Source organism: Salvia splendens, chromosome 9, assembly GCF_004379255.2.
Source record: "Salvia splendens isolate huo1 chromosome 9, SspV2, whole genome shotgun sequence".
In the NCBI taxonomy this organism is placed as follows: domain Eukaryota; kingdom Viridiplantae; phylum Streptophyta; class Magnoliopsida; order Lamiales; family Lamiaceae; genus Salvia; species Salvia splendens.
In genome coordinates, this window is record NC_056040.1 from 17,399,683 (window position 1) to 17,420,489 (window position 20,807).

The 20,807-nt window shown below is 38.7% G+C and overlaps 2 protein-coding genes across 2 annotated transcripts; one reads left to right on the plus strand and one right to left on the minus strand.

Moving 5' to 3' along the window:
- Nucleotides 1-4,335: 4,335 nt before the first annotated feature.
- LOC121746559 (dirigent protein 21-like) lies at nucleotides 4,336-5,680 on the minus strand. The gene has a single exon (XM_042140444.1). The coding sequence runs from the start codon at nucleotides 5,082-5,084 to the stop codon at nucleotides 4,515-4,517; it is 570 nt and encodes a 189-aa protein (XP_041996378.1). The 5' UTR covers nucleotides 5,085-5,680; the 3' UTR covers nucleotides 4,336-4,514.
- A 6,415-nt stretch (nucleotides 5,681-12,095) lies between these two features.
- LOC121747844 (60S ribosomal protein L21-2-like) lies at nucleotides 12,096-16,309 on the plus strand. Its single transcript, XM_042141980.1, has 4 exons — nucleotides 12,096-12,426; nucleotides 14,802-14,991; nucleotides 15,802-15,900; nucleotides 15,994-16,309. Exons 1-4 carry the CDS (start codon nucleotides 12,343-12,345, stop codon nucleotides 16,161-16,163), a joined length of 543 nt encoding a protein of 180 aa, XP_041997914.1. The 5' UTR covers nucleotides 12,096-12,342; the 3' UTR covers nucleotides 16,164-16,309.
- The last annotated feature ends 4,498 nt before the right edge of the window (nucleotides 16,310-20,807 follow it).

Below are 20,807 nucleotides of genomic sequence, written 5' to 3' on the forward strand. Positions count from 1 at the left end.
CCGTCCCATAATAGATGTCACACTTTCCATTTTAGTTTGTCCCACAAAAGATGTCACATTTCCATTTTTGGAAAAAATTCTCTTTCACATGAATATAAAAAATATATTTTCTCTCTCCATTTAACACACACAACAAAACCTCATAAAATCCCGTGCCGTCACACAAGTGTGACATCTTTTGTGAGACGGATGGAGTACATAAAATTATTGTATTAGATGACTAGCATTGATGATAAGCGAAAGCTAAAGGCATAATACCATTGAATAATATAATACACAATTCAAATTATGCCTGCGGGTTTGGAAACCCGCAACTGCGGGTTTGGGATACCCGTATAACTATACGGGTCGGGATTGGGTAGTATAATATTAAAGTTTTTGGGTACGGGTACTTGCAAAATCGGGTTTGGATACCCGCGGATACCCGTTTCGACACCCCTAAACATAAGCAGTTTTCTGAGGTTAAATGGAATTGGATGATATGTATATATAATGTCACACCTCAACCCCTCTGACGTATACTCTTTTAATAAATAAATCCCTTATCATATAAGCAATCAATACACGTGTCTAATTCATAGAACACCCATATTATATAAGTTCAAACCAACACTTATCTGATACATATATCATGTAAAGTAGTTGAACCCTCTCACTAGTCTATATACTATACATTTATCTACATGCAAAATGATGAGGAGGAGAAGGTTGCCAATATGCGTCAGCCGCCGAACCTGATAACACATGGAGTTCCTATGACCCATGTCAGTAAAAACTTTACTGTTATCTTATTCCTGAAAAATTTAGTGGTTTATATGAGCCACAACTCAGTATATATAAATTTCCACCTTTAATCTCACATGATACAAACATCAAGAATATTCTTTCATCAATACATATAATCAGAAACAATATATATATATATAACATAATTTAAAAACAAACCATTTCATATTCATATGCATATGCCACTCTATTCAGTTTATTATTCTGTAACAGTCAAGCCTGGTATCTGCCCGGGATTCCTCTATGACCCGAAGGTCTCTCTGTATTTGGACTCATAGGTCCCTCTGTATTTGACCCGAAGGTCCCTCTATATTTGGACTCATAGGTCCCTCTAAAATTTCAGATCCAGTACAAGGCTGTCACAGATCCTCTTTAATCCAATGATTCACATAATCAGTATCATAAACATATCCTTTGCACCAATAACATATCCATATCATATTCCATCAAATTATCCAATATATCTAAACAAACACGTCCATTTTAGCAATCAAATATTATCATATTCGACCATCTTAATCAAATAACACATAATCATATTGGATCGCATCATATAATCAAATCAGTCATTTTGTTTAACACCTAGCAAGGAAGCTAATAAAACATGTAAAATTAAAAGTGTGATTTATACACACCTGATTACTACTAATAATCGTGCTCCTAATTTCATCTCCTGTTCTAAAACTTCATAACTCTGCTTCTACTCACAAAAAAAATACTACGCATGTATTTTTCCTCCTATCTCTCTCTTCTCCCTCTCCGTATAAAAATTTCATCTCCCCTCTTTTTTTTCCAAACAAACTCACCTCAACTATTTATCAAATAACCATAGTCGGTTCCACCGACTTACTAATTTAAATAATTTAGTAACATATCCTATGAGCTTAGTCACTCGTACGTTAATCAATATTCAGCCACATGTTTGCATTTTACTTCCTAACAAAAATACACTCATCATATACATGAACATTTAATTATTAACATATGTATATTAAATAATCTAATATGCTCCCATGCAAACACACGTTACAATCTTATTTTGCATGTACTATTTACTTATTTAAATAAAACTTAATAATGTACACAATTGTAAGCTTATATATGCATATATAATATGATTACACATAAATATATGGTAGACGTATTTAACCACAATTACCATATATTAAAAAATATTATCCTCTATGATCTTCACTTAACATCTTTATTTTACAAAGCTTATATAGCACCTAAACTGTCATCTTAACAAATAATATATCCTCTATTACACACTTAGTATCTCTATACTAAAAATGACAATATAATATGTAATGACAATAAAATATGCTAATATGCAAAATAATGCATGTTTCGGGTTAGGGATGTCACATATAACTTCCAATTTTTCCTATGGTATGAATTTGTAATCCAATAAACCTTTTCTCAAACTGAATTCACATCTCTAACTTGAGTCTTCCTGGCCCAACTCGAACATAACACAATATGTAAAGGAATAAGGACATATATACTCGATCCGTATACGAACTCGACATGAATTCTTTCAATTCGAACACAATGAGAATATGAATATGATATGCTATACTTTTTGTGGACCTAGGAATTAAATCCCAAACTTACACAAACGATAATGACATAAAAATCATAAAATAATTGATGCGGCAATTGTGATTTTTACGCATCAATTTCGATTTCAAATAGAGTATAAAGGAATCATCATCAATTTCTTGAAAAATACACTTCAATATTCTTGTGAAGATGCGTTAGATTTTCTCTCCCCATCTCTGTCTTGGATAGTTTAATTCGTATAGAATTAATTAGTTGGTGCTTTGGCCATGGCTTGATGCGGAAAACGGTTATATTTAAACTATATACTATCTTGTTTTACAAGGATTTGGTATACTCGAACAGACATGAACATTGTGTTACTGTTTAAGTTGGCTGAGTGGTGTAAAAGAGGAATGAGATTGCAGTGTAAAAGTTGGATATCGTGGCCAGTCTTAAATTTTTTCTATATATAAGGATACACACTTTCGAATAAAAATTTAGTTAATTAACACGAGAGGAGAATTATAAAAGTAAGTATAAATGACATGTTAAATGTATATTGACATCCAAAAAGAAATAAACTACTAATACAGTTAAAATACAAAATTACATAATAAAAACAAACCTTAATCATTGTCGGGATCGAAGCGTGCCCAAATTTATTTACTCGAATCACGTTGGAATTCACCATATTAATCTTTATTCCGTGCCAATCCATTGCATTAGTTTGTGGCCACAACATAATTTGAGGCGTCAGTTGTAGTTGACGAGTCGATTGTAATTCCTCAAATTAAAGTAAACCGTGCTAAAAGTGTAACGCCTGAAAAAATCAAAATAAAAAATGTCATGAATTAAATAAATTTAATAATTTATTTATATTCAAAAATTCAGAAAATTTATATAGTATGGAAGATATTGGTTTGAAGGGGTGTATTATATTACTAAATTTTTAATTAAATTTAAGTAAGTGATCAAATTTAATTAAAATATTTGATTTAGTTAATATTATTATACTCCCTTCGTCTCATAAAAATATGTGCACTTTCAATATTCGTCCGTCCCACAAAAATATGTGCATTCCATTTTTGAAAAGTTATATCAATTTAATAATGTAGGTCCAACTATCCACTAACACTACTTTACCATACCATTCTTCTCCTCTCTTTTACTTTACCATACCATTCTTCTCCCTCTCTCTTACTTTACTAATTTTATTTTAATTCTCATGCCATACTCCTTGTTCATATTTTTATGGGACGAGGGTATTATAAACTAATTATACCCCGTATTAATTAATTGGGTTATTGGGTGGAGTAGAAAATTGGACCCTATTAAAAAAGACTTGACATATATCCTTATTTATTAAAAAAGGGGTTGAGAACTGAATCGGTTCACAATTTTTCCCGGCCTCTTCACCTCCTCACTCACGCCACATTCCGCCACCCTCTCTTGCGTAATTTGGGATTTGAGAATTGAGAGTGCGAAATGTGTGAATTGAGAATTTGAAAATGTTTTTGATGATATGCATGCTAATAAATATTTCAGACAAGTATGATTTTAAAAAAGTAATGTAACGTTACAACAACATTAGCAATAATATATTTCTCCCACTACTCCATAAAGAGATTATTCATTGTATTTATTCATACTATATAATACTATCACATATGTACACTGACGATAAAATATTCCTCCAACTACTCCATAAAGAGATTATTCATTGTATATATTCATATATAATACTATCACATATGTACATGACAATAATATATTTCTCCAACTACTCCATAATGAGATTATTCATTGTGTGTGATAGTACATGACAATAATATATTTCTCCAACTACTCCATAATGAGATTATTCATTGTGTGTGATAGTACATGACAATAATATATTTCTCCAACTACTCCATAATGAGATTATTCATTGTATATATTCATATGTGAGCCTATCACATATGTACACTCATACTAATAGAGATGTAATGAAATGTAAGCTCTAAATATCGTACAAACTCCAAATTATGATAACATCAATAGAAAATGTCAAAATAATATCAATAGCAAAATCTAAAAATTTTACAATGTGTTCACACTGGATTGACATTGTGTTGATGAGTTTGGAGTTTATATAATGTATAGAATTTACATTTTATCACGGCCGACCCTGATACACATGAAGATTAATAGTGAAACACATAAGCATGATACTCCTCCACAGCATATCCCTTTTTCAAATCAAGCAAATGTGTCCTCGTCTGAGCATACCCCCTCGCAAACCGGAAAACGCCGCTGCCGCCGACGATCGGCATCTCCCTCACGGCTGAGAGCACCGCGTTCCGCCCTACCACGGTCAGCGTGCTTCCGTTGAACCTCCCCTCGGTGAAGAAGAAATTGAAGACCATCAAGAGCCCGGCGTCGCCCATATCGGCTGACGCGTACATCCCCTGAGCTCGGCCCACCACCCTCGAGCTCAGGTTCGGCCCCACCGTCAGCCGATCGTCGATGATCAGCGTCTCGCCGAACTTGAAGGGGTAGGAGGCCGTGGTTGCGGCTTGCGCCACCACCACGGCCGTCGGGTGGCGGCCATAGAGGACGTCGTGGAAGTAGAAGTGGAGGTGAGTTAGCTGCTCTCTCCTCGTCTCTCTCTTGGACAATTTAGTACTATAGAATTCTTGGGAGTTTGTTGGGAAGGAAATGGCCAGCAAGTAGAGGAGGAGGATAATGAGAGAGAACGTTTTTGCTATGGCCATGTCTGGTGAGAAATAGATGTGTTTGTTTTTTGTTTTTGTTGTGGCGTATGGGATCGGTGATATTTGTACTACATATAATGGACAAATATGAATATTGCGTATTAAGTTGGCTATGGGTGCAATAGGAAAAAAGGAAACAGATTGAAATCACTGATAGAAAAATTCGTTGGTGGATACCCTTGATAATTACAAAAAAATTATAATCTTTTTTTATTTGAGGTGCCAACATATTTTGTGATAAAATAAATAAAAAAAATTTAAAATCGTGCCATAATTGTAATTCCATTTCAGTTTGTCCTTTTGTATTCCTTCTTTTGAGTTGTATTACGCCCGGTTTATATCTTGTAATTCCAGAAATCAACAATCTTCCCATCTCTCTTTTGGAGAGTTTTGTAGAGAATCCTTGGGAGCTTGTTGGGAGGGAAATGGCTAGCAAGGAGAATGATAATGATGAGGAGAGAAAATGTTGGAAATTTGGCCATGACTACAAATGTGCGGAGAATGATAGTGTGTTTTTCAGTTGAGGTGCATGAATAACGAAGAGACTTGAAGTATATATACACGAATAAACATATATTACTATTGTGTTTTCAAATTAAAGTTGATATCAGACTATTATACTCTCTAGGATTTATCCGAAAGTCAAGTGATCAACTTTTCATTTTGAATTATCTTATTACAAGTGATTGATTCTTTTTATTTTTTTTCAAAGAACAGTACTCTCTCTTACACTCTTACTTTATTTTTTCTTTGTTACTTTATTGCAGCAATATCTCATCTACTTTTTTTCATATTTTTTTCTCCACTTAACTCAATAAATATCATTTTCTTAAATTATATTCCGAAAAGAAGTTGATCACTTGTATCCGGATGAAGACAGTAGGCAATACTGTAAATTTGGAAATTAATAAAATTAGTAAGTTTAAGCATAAACTCAGTTCCAAATACGATTTTTAGGTACAACCGCAAGAATCTTTTCAATAGAGTTCTAAAACAATATATATCAATATAGATAATAAAAACATATTCTCCCATTTTTAAGACTAAATGGTTAATTTTTATGGGGCCAATGGTAGCAAAAACCATAAACTTATAAAATTGACGAAGTAATTGAAATGGCGTACATATAATTTTTCTTTTAGAAAAATAACATAGCTACCTCACCACAAAGAATATCAGCTTGCACATATAACGAAATGATTGGGAAAATTAATAAATAAATTTCACATATTGGGGATTTTAATTAAGTATAACAATAATTCTAATAAAACAATAGGGTTTTTATTAATTTTGTGTCATGTGCCTTTCTTTGTTGATCTAATTAGTTATACAACGTCACTTTATTGATAGGGCCAACGAAATTTAATTTCTTCTCTTTTTTTTAGTGACGAAGGACTATCAACTTTTTAAAAAAATTAGAGTAGTTTGGAAGAGATGAAACTTGAGATGTCCGGCAAAAGACGAACAACAAACAAAAGTGAAATCACTTAAGTATAAGGTCATCCAATACATTTTTGTTAATCATCTTTTCTCTTCAATTGGTTATGGATCCCACCCCTCGTTTTACTCCATCACTTATTCACAAAATAACACTCCCAATCTTCCAACTCTCCACTATCTCTTTTCTTAACTATTCTCTTTTCTTAACTATTCACGAGTCTCACTACTTTATTTGTTCAATTTAAAATGCAAATAAAAAATGATAAAATTAAAAAAAAATACTAGAAAAATACTAAGAGCATCTCCAATAGCGGCGAGCGCACCGGCTCGCCGATTTTTGGCGCTCGCTGGTCCGCTCGCCAAACTATTGCAGCCGGCGAGCGCCAAATCGGCGAGAAAAACGGTGAGCGCACGCCGATTGGCTGGCCGCTATTGCAGGCTCCCGATCGGCGAACGGAAATTTTAATTTTTTTATTTAATATTTTTTTATGAAACTCATTATTGGTTGTTTCTCTTTTATAGAGACCTCCGTGAATGTTTTATGTTCCACTTTCGATGTGGAACAAACTCATTCTTGGTTGTTTCTCTTTTATAGAGACATCCTTGAATGTTTTATGTTTCACTTTCGATGTGAGACAAACTCATTCTTGGTTGTTTCTCTTTTATAGAGACATCCTTGAATGTTTTATGTTCCACTTTCGATGTGAGACAAACTCATTCTTGGTTGTTTCTCTTTTATAGAGACATCCTTGAATGTTTTATGTTCTACTTTCGATGTGGGACAAACTCATTCTTGAGGATGTTGTAATGTTATTTTAATTTTAATGAAGTGTGTTTTTTTAATTAATGTACTTTTTAAAATTTTAATATTATTATTGAATTTTCCCGTATCTCTGTCGTAAATTTAATTCCGTATTTTGTGTGATTGTTAATTATTTTTTTTATATAATTATGAGTGATGTGGCTAGGCTATGACTGGGCTATTGCTGCGCTATTTGCTTGTCTTGATGATGTGGCAGGAGGATTTTTAGTGTTGATGATGTGGCAGGAGGAGTTTGTAGCCGGAGGAGTTTGTGGCCAGGCTGTGGCTGGGCTATTGCTGGGCTATTCTTATTATGGATGCCCTAATAAAACTGTATATTTGAGGAAGTGAGACAATTTATATTTTTTAATTAAGTTTTTATTTAAATCTGCTAAATCGGAATTCGAACCTTTGATGTGAATCAAATTGTAGTCCTTTATTGCATTATCTTAACATACTTTTTAAGGTAAAAATGGATTGTAGGACAAAAGGCCAAGCTCTAAGAGAGAGAGGAGAAAGGAAAAAATGTCTGAATCTGATCAGTAATCAGCCCTTCAAGATTAACTTAAAATGCTTCTACAAGTCCACCATTGCATTCATATTCGAAAGAGCTTCGCGTGGATACCTCGTATGCCTCAATCAGAGCTTAGTAGAAGAAGATACAGTTGTTTTACGAAGACTGCGCAATGTAGTGCAAAACGCCAGACCGGGTAAATGTTACTGGGCCTGTGTTTTAAGCCCTAACTATTTAAATAGCTAGGGCACGACTTCCAAGGCATCTTTTGGTGGCTGGAGGTGACTTTTTAGAGAGAGAAATAGGCTTTGAGTCCATTTTTGGGAGGAAGAAGAAGAAGCTTGAGGCTAATTCTTCCCTAATTTTGCCTATATGGTAGCATTTACTTATTTTCTTGTATTGTTGCCCACTATGAGTGGCTAGATTGTAGGGATTACTCCTAGTTAGTTAGAGAAGCTTGTAAATATGAATCCATGATTGTGTTTTGATTGATATTCATATTTTGGTTCTTGTGTATGTGTTTACTTCAATCCGTGTTGGGTTTTGCTAGCAAACTTAATCCGGTAAAGGCCTTAACTTCAATGTCTCTTTAACTTGGAGTAGGGAGCTAACATAGATAAGAAACCCTAGGCTAAAACTGATCAGGGGATAGTCCGAGGTGGATCGTATGTGTTGAACCTTCGTAGAAGCCAATCCCGAGCTTACTATGCGACTGTATGAGTGAAGGGTTGGTAAGTAGAGCCTAAGAGAGGTGATCAGCTTATCCTATGTGTAAAATTCCACGATCAGTGATCAGCTGCGTGAGAGCTTTTAATCAACAAATCTCGATAAATATTAGAAAGTAATTAGACTTTAGGATTCATGTGAACAAGCAACCAGAAACAAGATATGAGTAGTCTTCCCTCTTTATCATGATTCCCTTGTATTTTTTCCTTCTCGTTTTGTCCTTCACTTGCCTCTTGATCAAAAACTCAAAATTAAACTATTTTACTGCCTTTTAGTTAGGTTTACTAGTTTTAGCAATTAATCCCCTCCATGTGGGTTCGACACCTTTTATACTGCATTTCACGTTTGTATACTTGTAGAGGTAGTATTTTTAAGGATTTATTACTTGTTTTGTGTACTTAAATTGCACCCTAGAAATCACAACAACCTTCAAACTTCGAATCCAATGTTTGTAGCCGCGAAATATTCTGATTTAGAATTGAATTACAATTCCAGTTCCTCTCAATTCCACATTGAATTTCATATCAAAAGTAGATAATTGAAATTCCACATATTTATAAAATTGGGCACCTTCACACATTACACACACAACCACATACAAACACACACATTGCACATACTTCATATCAATTATACTTCATTCGTCCCATTAAAAATGAAGCGTTTTACTTTTTTGGTTGGCATTAAAAATGAAACGTTTCCTAAAATTAAATGTAAACAACATCATCTCTACTTTTTCCTTCTATTTCTTTACTCTCTGTTTATTAACTCACAAAACAATACTACATAAAATCCTTGCCAAAAAGCAAACGTTTCATATTTATTGGGATGAAGGGAGTATAATTTTGGGTTTAATTAACCATTTAAACCACGAAGTTCAGTCAACTCCTGGTATGTTCCATAAACTTTAAAATTGGAATATTAAATGATTAAATAACGAAGTTTCAATTTTTTTGATTACCCCATCTATGCACAAAACGTCGTGTTTCATTAATATAAGTAATTTTTCTTTTATATTCCTTTATTTTCTCATTTCCCTTCTTATATTATTGAAATATTGTTAGTAACATCACAAGAAGACAATGGTTTGTGCATGGATTAATTAGACAATTGAGAATATATGAAACTTCACGATTTAATATTTCAATTTTAAAGTTTACGGGATAGATTAGAATTTAACCAAACTTTGTAATGTATGTAGTTATTATCCTTATAATATTATTAAACAAAGGATTTGGAATTGAATGATTATTTAATTCAAATTCCAATTCCAATTCCAATTCCAATTCCAATTCCAATTCCAATACGTAGAATTCTTATCACTATTCAATTCTAATTCTATATATCAAATGGACCTTGAAATTATTTATTTTTATGTTTTATAATAAAAACGGCATCCTTTTAATCCAACTTAAAATTATAGTAACTTACCACGTAGATGTACCGACATGGCAGTGTTAGTTCCAGCTAGAACAAAAACATATAAGTTCGGACTAAGTTTAAACTTTAAAGTTAATATGCAATATCAAATTTCTGCCATAGTTCATGAATTACAATTAACCTATTTTATTCATAGTTTTCAATTTTTATTACCATTCATTTTACTCATTAAATGCAAACGGTTTTATTTTAAATAGCAGCTCAGGGCATCCGCAGTGGTACGGATGTCCCGGCGGAATTCCCAAAAACACCTTCTGCCACGTCATAAGGACTTCCCACTGCACTGCCACGTCATACGGACTTCCCACTGCACAGTGGCGTAATTCCCCTGCGGAATTCCCGACGGAATTCCCACATTAAAAAAAATCACAAATTCACAAATTAAACAATTTTCGGAAGTAAACAATTTACGTAATTAAAATTTCGACGAAAATAAGGAAATAATTCCATTAAAATAAGAAAAGTACATTTCACCAAATAAAAAAAATACACTTCAATAATTAAAAACTACATCAACGACGACCCTACGCTGCCACACTTCTTCGATAATATCGTTCTGGAGTTGAACGTGGGCTTGTTTTTGGCGCATGTCGGCAAATGCACAGACTCGATCGACGTCGTCATGGGGAATCCCTATGCGTACATTGCTAGTGGCCACGCCGTGGCTTGGACCCGCAGCATCATCATTGGCCCAATCGGTCAGTGCTGGACCTTCATCTTCGACGATCATGTTGTGCATGATAATACATGCGTACATGATGGCGGCGACGCTGTCAACGTACCACAGCCGTGATGGACCCTTCATTGCCGCCCATCGAGCCTGGAGCACACCAAATGCCCGCTCCACATCCTTGCGCACTGCCTCCTGACGTTGCGCAAAGTATACCTTCTTCGCATCCGTTGGGCATCTGATCGTATTCACAAAGACGGACCACATCGGGTATATCCCATCCGCCAAATAATAGCCCATGTTGTGCTGGTTGCCGTTGGCGACGAAGTTGACGGCCGGACCGACGCCCATGCACTGGTCGTTGAAAAGGGGCGACGACTGGAGGACGTTGATGTCGTTGTTCGACATCAACGACTTGAGGACGTTGATGTCGTTGTTCGACCCGACTACTCCAAAATAGGCATGTAATATCCACAACCGGTAGTCAGCTACCGCTTCAAGGATCATCGTGGGATTCTTGGCCTTGAAACCGGTAGTGTACATCCCTTTCCATGCAGAGGGGCAGTTCTTCCATTCCCAGTGCATATCCAGCAGAGCCTGACAATCTGGGTAGGCTTCCGAAGATACCTATCCCCGAATATCTCTCTAACGCCCTGACAAAAATACTCCAGGCAGTCGCGGGTTGTCGACTCGCCGATGTGGAGGTACTCGTCGAACATGTCCGCCGCACCTCCGTACGCCAACTGCCTGAGTGCGGCAGTACACTTCTGAATCGATGTGTGGCCGGGTTTACCCGCTGCATCCTCCTGCACCCTGAAATACCTGTATCGAAGCTCCAAAGCGCCAACGATACGCATAAACAGCGGCCGCTGCATCCTAAACCGTCGCCGGAATAAGGTCTCCCCAAACCGTGGCTCCGACGCAAAGTAGTCCTCGTACAACGGACGGTGGACAGCGAGGTGGTCGCAGGGTACTATAGTGCGACGGTGGATGGGTCGAGGCACCGCCGAGGCCTCTTATTCCTCCCTCGCCGCGGCCTCCCGCACACGTGCCCAAATCGGAGCCATTACGTCTTCATGATGGCCACTACCACTACCACTACCAGCCATTACTATTATATAAAAGGAATTTAGAGAGAGAGAAACTTGTTAAAACAAGTGGTGCAAAATGAAACGAAGTTCAACGAGCGGTATATATGGACATTACAAAAAACGAAATAAAGTGGAATTCCGCGGGAGTCGACGCAATGGCGGACGTCCCCGCGGAATTCCACTTAACGCCGCGGACCTGCGACGTCCTCAGCCCAATTCCGTATCCGTGGCGGGCACGCCTAATGGCGGACGTCCACGATGGAATTCCGGGACGTCCGTGGGAATTCCGCACGGAAGTCCGCCATTGCGGATGCTCTTAAGAAGCCCATTCCCCCTTCAGAAAATCGTAAAGCCCTAATTTGTCTTCCCTTTAAAAACATTCATCTTCCCCAAAAACCCTAACACTCAAATTCAGCTCAAGCTATCACAACAATGCCGGCTGGGCACGGATTGAGATCGCGTACCAGAGATTCATTCTCGCGGGCGTTCAGAAAGAAGGGCTATCGACCTACCTCCGCACCTACAAAATCGGAGACTATGTGGATGTCAAAGTTAACGTTTCGATCCACAAAGGCATGCCCCACAAATTCTACCATGGCCGAACCGGCCGGGTCTGGAACGTCACCAAGCGTGCTGTCGGCGTTGAAGTCAACAAGCAGGTATCCATCGCTTCCTTAATTCCGGACTAATTTTGTTTCTGTATTTTGCTTCTCGTATTCAGACTGTGTGTGTGTTTTAATTTTGTAAGTATTTGATTTATATTTTATTCTATTTGCGATTAATTGGGGTTTCTGTGATGACAAATCCTAAGGCTGTTTCTCAAAACATTCGCAGTAGCCGCCTGAAAGCTTTTGCCTTTCACCGGGCTTTAGAGCTTCTGATGCTTTTATTCTTCGGCTCTAATTTCATGATAATTTAAATGGAAATTTGTTTTATTTCGGTGTACTGTGTTTACTAATTTGTTGATGCTATGTTTTGGAAAGTGGTAAAAAATAAATACGTATATCATAATAAACAGGATCACTATCTTAATGTCATTTTTGAAGAAATTTTGTATGGTTTGATGAATTGCTACAGTATAAGGAACCATTATTGTTTTATGGTTACTTTTGATCTCTGGCTGATTCTCAAAACATTAACAGTCTCTGCCTAAGAGCTTTTGCTTTGTCAGCCTTGAGATCTTAAGCTGCTTTTATTCTTCCTTGGATATCCAAGACACCATTTCTTGGTTGTTTAATATAGCTAGTGTTAGTCCACGCACTATGCGCGAAATAAAATATTTTTATTTTATTAATTAGACATTGTGAATCCTTCAAATAAAATAAAAAAATAACATCATTACATAAGATTACAAATAAAATGTAATACGTTATAGTCACAATATGTTAGATAATTATAAATATAAAATTAAATAAGTTTTAAATTAAATCAACATGCAAATATTTTTAATTACAACACTTATATTGATCTTTACAACAAAGAGAATTAACATCCTTAACACATACACACTTTAATATTAAAATAATATCAATATTTAATTGATATAAATATTTAATATATAGCTAAAAAATATAATTAGGACAATGATATCACCATAAAAAGATAAAATAATGAACAACAAAACAAATAAAAAACACACATATATAAACATTAGAAAAATAAAATAAAAGTTAGCAAGTCATGAAAAATAGAGAAAAGAGATATAGTAAAACACAAACCACATCTACCGCTGACTCTTCTTCAGCCTTATTTTCCTCCTTAATCTCTAAATTGATTATTTATGTTGTATGCATATGCGCAAATACAAATGTGATATTTTATGATTTTTGTCTTCTTTGCTTCCTTTTGCCATTTCGTTGACTTTAAGTGTTTTCCTTTGCATGAAAATTATGGAAGTGACGAAGTTGACGACGAATGTGTAACGCTCTAGGTTCAAAATATTATAGATAGTCAACAACTTATGTGAGACGGAAAAATAAAACAAATTAACATGAAGAAAATACTTAGATATGAACTAATATCACTGAAATAGAATGATCTTCAAAACAGGATTTAAAAGTGTTATTTGCCTTTAACCATCTTTTGCACAACTCTCTCTCTCTCTCCACTACCTCCGACTCACATATTTGGCTCTTCGTCTTTCACTCTCTCACATGACACCTGCGCCGCCTCATTTACGGTTTCCACAATGATAGAACATGTATTTATAGACAAAGATCACCAACAATTTCTAAAACCTTTCAAATGCAACTATACATCACAAAAATGAAAGAACATTTATCTAGCTAACAAATAGTAATTAAAACAAATATTAATTTATGATATAAATAAAAAAATGGTAGAAAAATTGGTATAATCATATTCAATTCATACTCTTAATTGATTATTAATAGTTTAATTTGGCCGTTTAAAAAATGTCCAAGATATGGACTATACTATAGAGCCATTCACTAAATTGTGAGTACATAATTGAAATTATTTTTGACTATGTATTTGAAAAATGATGCATAATTAAATTATTAGATGCAAAATTAAGGTAATTTAATGGCACATTCTAATAGGCGGTTACATCATTTGGTCCAATTCCAAAAGAATATTGTTTTATTACCAAATGAAATGAATTAAAAGTAATCAATGGAAATAATCATCGTAACTGCTACATTAAAATTTTCCACAACTAAATTTATTTAATCAAAATTTATTTTTAATTATTGCATTTTCATCCCTTGCACAAGATAGTTATTCAAAACCTTCCAAAACTAGCCTTTTATATATGTATAGATATGCTCATAAATGAAAAATGCTATGATGTTCTTAGTGAGCACTTAAACTGGGAGTACTTGAAATAATCTTTAGCTACTATTAACAAAAATTGTCAATGCTAGAATAAGTGTTGTAGTCTTATTGAGCTCATGAATATCTAGCCTTTTGCTGTATGACTGTTGATGTCCTTTGGTTTATTTACTTGATCATAGATTGTCTGTTGTTTTCTTTCTTATCTGACCCTTGTCTGGATAATGATACATTAATTCAGGTTGGTAACAGAATCATAAGGAAGAGAATCCATGTCCGCATTGAACATGTTCAGCAATCACGATGCCACGAAGAGGTGATGCTAAGGATCAAGAAGAACGATCAGTTGAAAGCTGATGCAAAGGCACAGGGTAAAATCATCAGCACAAAGAGGCAGCCAGAAGGGCCGAAGCCCGGATTCATGGTGGAAGGTACAACATTAGAGACTGTAACTCCAATCCCCTACGATGTGGTCAATGATCTCAAGGGTGGTTACTAAGTGTTTTCTTGTTAGATGTCATTGCTTCACTGTTTGATTATTTTTGTGATGAGGACAAAGAGTTGGAAATTGACCGCTACATTTTGTCAACTGTTCAATGTTAGCTTATAAAGCTTTAGTTATTGTGACCTTGGAGTATCATACTAGTGATTTTCATTATTAACGAAAATATCTAACATGGAGAAGGGATTAAGATAATGGTGGCAATACTAAATTTTGTTTCAGATTTGTTAAATTGAAATCATAGATTATTTTCAACTCGTTCTTCATGATTTTTAAAGGTTAAAAGTGTTGTACTACTTGATTTGTATACAGTTAGTTCTATAGTTTTTTACTGCAGCTATTTGTATATAGTTATATATTGGCTTCTTCTTGTAGGAGTACTTGGGATTAGAATTTTTTTTACTGTCCATATGTATTGGATACTATAAAATTGCACATCAATGTCAGGCTCATTGTGTACCATTAAATTGCTATGTGGATGTTTATAAGAACGTTCTCATTATTGTACATATGAATTTATAAGATTAGGACATCCTCTATCCTCATCCATGTTTAGGAGTGGGCACAAAGAAAAGAACTTGTTCTTAAGTAAAGACCTTGTTTAGTGTACAACACACAACTCAATCCCCATTAATTTTAGGAAATGCATTAACCCTTTTGCAGGAAACAGCAAACTATCTTTCGACACAAGTAACAATTTTTCTTGCTTTCTTTATAAGTAGTGGTGGCTATGTTGCAGCAACAGTAGGCTCATGCTCTTCAAGAGCTCACATCGTAATGAAAGCTATCTCAGCGGCCATGGTCATCCTAGTCGCCCTCGCTCTGGCCTTCGCCTCTGGTTCACGCTACGATTCCTTCATTCGTTTTGGCTGTTCATACTATGTTCCTTATTCGTTTTAGTTGTCGATAATCATCTGTCTTGTCGTTTCAGCTGTTTCAACATTGCTTCCGGAGCATCAGTGTGTTAAAAATCTGCAGTCCACCACCACATGTGATGCATATAGATGTGAGCAAAGGTGTTCTACAATGGCTTATGGTCATGGAATGTGTAGTGGCACCAATTGCATATGCACCTATTTCTGCCCCCAGCCTCCCAAATAGAAGTCTTTCTTTTTTTCCTAATACTATTCAATTTCATGTACTCCTGATTTACAACAATAAGAGATTTCTTCCAATCTCTTGTGTTTTTCTAGAACTATGTATACCTTTATTTTTATTGGAGATTGGAGAACACATTGCTGGATTTATTAGCATGAGCCACCACAATCTATGATAAAATATCATGTTCTTGTGATTTATATATCGATAGTTAAGAGCTATCAAATACTACTAGCAAGTTTGACTTAAAAATTGAACGGATCTGAAAAGAAAACATGACCAAGTTAGGGTTAGAAATATTACTAACATTAGGGGTTATCTATTTTGACACATCTTTCATTATTAGGGCGTGTTCGGTTATGAATAATTGGATTTGTATGAAATGATTCTTGGAAGAAAAGAAAGTGGTCGGCCCCACCAATTGGTATTCATTTGTTGCTGTTTGCTATACACGAAATGAGCCTCGGTCGACCACCTATGCGATGTTGTTGGACAAATATGCCCTCGTCATTTTGTACAAATTCCACCATCTATCCCCACAGTCTTAGACGCGGCAAATCCAAAATCGCTTGTCTTTGAAAACCCTCTCCTCTGTCACGCCTACATCGCGCTGCAGGCATGGAAGAAGGCGACCATTTCTCACTGCCGATTGGGTTGGATCAGACATTTGCAACTACTCCTACATCTTTTCCCCGGCGCTCGACAATTCCTCAATCCGCATCGTCGTTGTAATCGATCTCAACCACGGAGACATCGCCGGCTATTTGCTTAGAGAGAGAGCTACAACATGTGCATTTGAAAGTGACTGAGGGATCGAGATTTTCAGGGCCAATTTAGTCATCTTAACCCTAATTCTTGGTCCAATAAGTCAGACGTGAAATAAAAATCAAGTAGGGTGAAGAAATGTAACCAAGGAAATAATGAAGGAACAGTGTGGGCCAAGGGGCGTGAGAGCGATACAGATTTGTATGGGGAACACCGAACTGACATTAAGGCCATTAGCTAAGGCGCGTCCTATGGCGCGCCACGTCATCAGTTTTATCCTCCTACCCCCACCTGCAATGGGGCGCCCTAAGACGCGTCCTATGGCGCGCCCTATATGTTATACTATTGTTTTGTTAATTAATTTAAATGTTTTCAAATATGTAATGCAAACTAAATTAAAAAACACAACGATTAACTATACCGGCGAAGTTTGCATTCATTAAACAAAAGTTACACGATTCAAGTTGGCTAATCTACGCAATTCCCAACTTCTGGCGCAGCTCATCGATCAACCCCCGGAGATATTCGGCTTCGGCGGGGTCCGTACACTTTTTGAGGGCCTTGTGCGTCTGCAACAACGTCTTCACCATCGAGGCTGTTGCCAACTGCTCGTACGCGGCGGCCGTCGGGTTCGAGGTCGAGAGCGGGACCGGGATCGGAAATGGGGCGGCGGCCGTCGAGGATGATGTCACCGCCGCCTTCCCCTTGGCCTTCGCAGCCTTGACGTCTATGGGATGCAGGGAGGACATCGGTGTGCCCGAACTCTCAATGTCCTCGTACGTCCGGTTGAGGTCCACCGGACGAGTTTCGCTTTCGCTGCTCGTGTAACCACCAGCTTCGGTGGTCTTCGTCCTTTTTGTCGCCCCGGTGTGCAGAATCCTGCCTTGGAACTTCTGCTTATCCCTCAAGAGCGCCCAGATGGCCTTGTGCTTGAACTCGCCGTACAGGGACAGGTACGACAACAACGCTTTGGAGCGCACGTCGCTCAAGCTCTCGCCGCTCCCCTATTCCCTCGCTCACTTCTCGTACTCCGAAGAGAACAGGTTGATTTGCTTCTTCACCTGGTCCCAGTGCTTGCGGAGCTGCTCCCGTGGGCGCTTGTACGCGCTCGGCGGCTTCACCGCATTGTAACACTCGGCGATGCGCTCCCAGTACGCCACCTGCCTCTGGTTGTTCGCGAATATCGGGTCCTCCGATATGTCCACCCAACACCTCGCCAATATGAGGGTTTCTTCCGACTAGTAGTTCGTACGGCCGGGGCGTACTCTTCACAATTTCCCGGAGGAGGCAACTTCTGCGCGCGGTGCCGGGTCCGCTTCTTTTTGGCGGGGGCGGAAGGGGTGGCGTCGGCGGCGGCGGCGCGGCGGGAGGGGGTGACGGGTCGGTTTGGTGACGGCTCCATGTCAGACAAACCGTACGATTATGTGCTGAATTTCGGGATCATACTGCGTGTTGGAGTCTAACGGCCGATATTCGGCGGGTTCTGTACCCAACCAACGCGCCTCCCCAAACATCGAACTCTTGGGACTTGAATCCATTTCGTAGTAATAATAAAAATCAGAGTTTCGAGAGTGAAATCGTGAAATGAAATGTTACAAATGAAGGTGGGGTAGGGGTATTTATACAAAAAATAAAAAAACATGTGCAATCGTCCGCGACCATCGTCCGCCGATCCTGCAATGGGGCGCCCGATGTCGCGGACGATGGCCTATCGTCCGCCGAGCCCACAATGGCGCGGACGATGGCGCGGACGATAGGCCATCGTCCGCGACATAGGGCGCAGACGATGCATCGGACGCAGATGATGCATCGGGCGCGGACGTAGGGCACGGACGATGGCGGGCACCCACAATGTGGGCATCGTCCGTGCCCTAGGACGATGGACGCCATTGGGCGCCCCATTGCGGGTGCCCTAAGAGCATCTGCAACGGTGGACGGACGAACGGGCCGGGGGGTGTGAGAGCGATACAGATTTGTATGGGGAACACCGAACTGACATTAAGAGCATCTGCAACGGTGGACGGACAGCGTCCGTCTGTCCGTGCCAGCGGCACGGAAGACGTCGTCCGCCGCTGGTACGGCGCTGCTCGATGCATCGAGCACGTCCAGCGAGCAGGCGACGTGGCAGCGTGTGATTGGCCAACGGCATATCCGTTGGAAAATCTTTTTTTTAAAAAAAAATCGTAAATAATACCAAAAAATAAAAAAAAAATACACACATTCATCATCCATTTTTCACATCAAATCATCTCTCATTCATATTTTTTATACAACTTATCTACATCTTCATCTCTCACTCAGAACCTTAAATGGATTTCACCCATCTCATTTTGGAAGCCGAGCGCGAAGAACAAGAATACTACGAACAACATCGTGCCGCTTATGAAGCATATGTCGTAGCGAATACCCCCGCCCCTCCTCCTCAACCAACTAGGTCAACTCGCCGCTACATCTATCGTGATCGGGAGGGAGCCCACGAAAGGCTCGTTGCCGACTATTTTGCCGACCCGCCGCGATTTTTGGTAGATTACTTCAGGCGCCGTTTTCGCATGTCAAAGCGCTTGTTTATGCGTATTGTCAACACATTGTCCGCTCGTGTTATTCTTCCAAACAGGTCCAGATGCAGCCGGTCGGCAAAGTATCTAGGCGTTGCAGAAGTGTACGTGTGCCATCCGACTACTCGCTACTGGGCAGACGGCCGACCTCTTCGACGAGTATTTGCATGTTAGTGACTCCGCTGGAATCCTTTGTCTTAAAAAATTTTGCGAGGGCGTTCGTGCAGCTTTCGGTGATGAATTCCTTCGGGCACCCACCACCGATGATTGCCAACGGTTGCTTCGTCTTCACGAATCAGTCCATGGCCTTCCCGGAATGCTTGGCAGCATTGACTGCATGCATTGGAGGTGGAAGAATTGTCCGACTGCTTGGAGGGGGCAACACTTAAGTGGCCACAAAGGCGGCGGCCCAACACTTATCCTTGAAGCGGTCGCCGACTACCGCATATGGATTTGGCATGCATATTTCGGCGTTACCGGATCCAACAACGACTTGAACGTGCTCCATTCTTCACCCCTCTTCAATGATGTGTTGAATGGTGTAGCATCGGCGATCGACTTTACCGTCAACGGAAATACATACCACATGGGTTACTATCTCGCCGATGGTATTTACCCAAGGTGGTCGACTTTCGTGAAGACGCTCAGCAACCCGCAAGACCCGAGACGTCGAAAGAGCCTTTGCGGTCCTTCAAGCCCGATTCAACATTGTGAAAGCCCCGGCTCGGCTGTGGTAATTGAACAATATCGCCGACATCATGTACACGTGCATTATCTTACACAACATGATTATAGCCGACGAAGGACCGAGGGCGGCTAGCTTCTGCGACGAGAATGAAGCCGGAAGCTCAAGCGCGAGGTCTCCCCCACGCCGAGGTGTGCATACGACGGTGGGTGAGAGGATCGAAACAAGGCACACAATGTGCGATACCCGAACCTACGTTGAGCTACAAGAAGACCTAATCAAACACATGTGGGCGAAATTCGGCAACGCGTAGTGGGTTTTTTTAATTTTATGAATTTAATTATGTCTTTTTTATTTTATTTGTAATTTGTAATATTATTTCAGTTTTTTAATGAATTTTAATATTATGGAAATGTTTTTATTTAAATTGAATTGTGCTCGTCCTTGCGGAAGAGCACAACTATGTGTGTTGTGCTCTTGCCTAAGAGCAGGCAGAAAAAGTGGGGCTAGGCCCACAACCGTGCTCGCTGGCAAGAGCACGGTTGTGGGTGCTCTAAGAGCATGCACAACGGTGGCGCCGGGCCCCGCGTCCGTCTGCGCCGCTAGCAAGGACGAGGCTCGCCGCCGCTGCGCTGGCGTCGT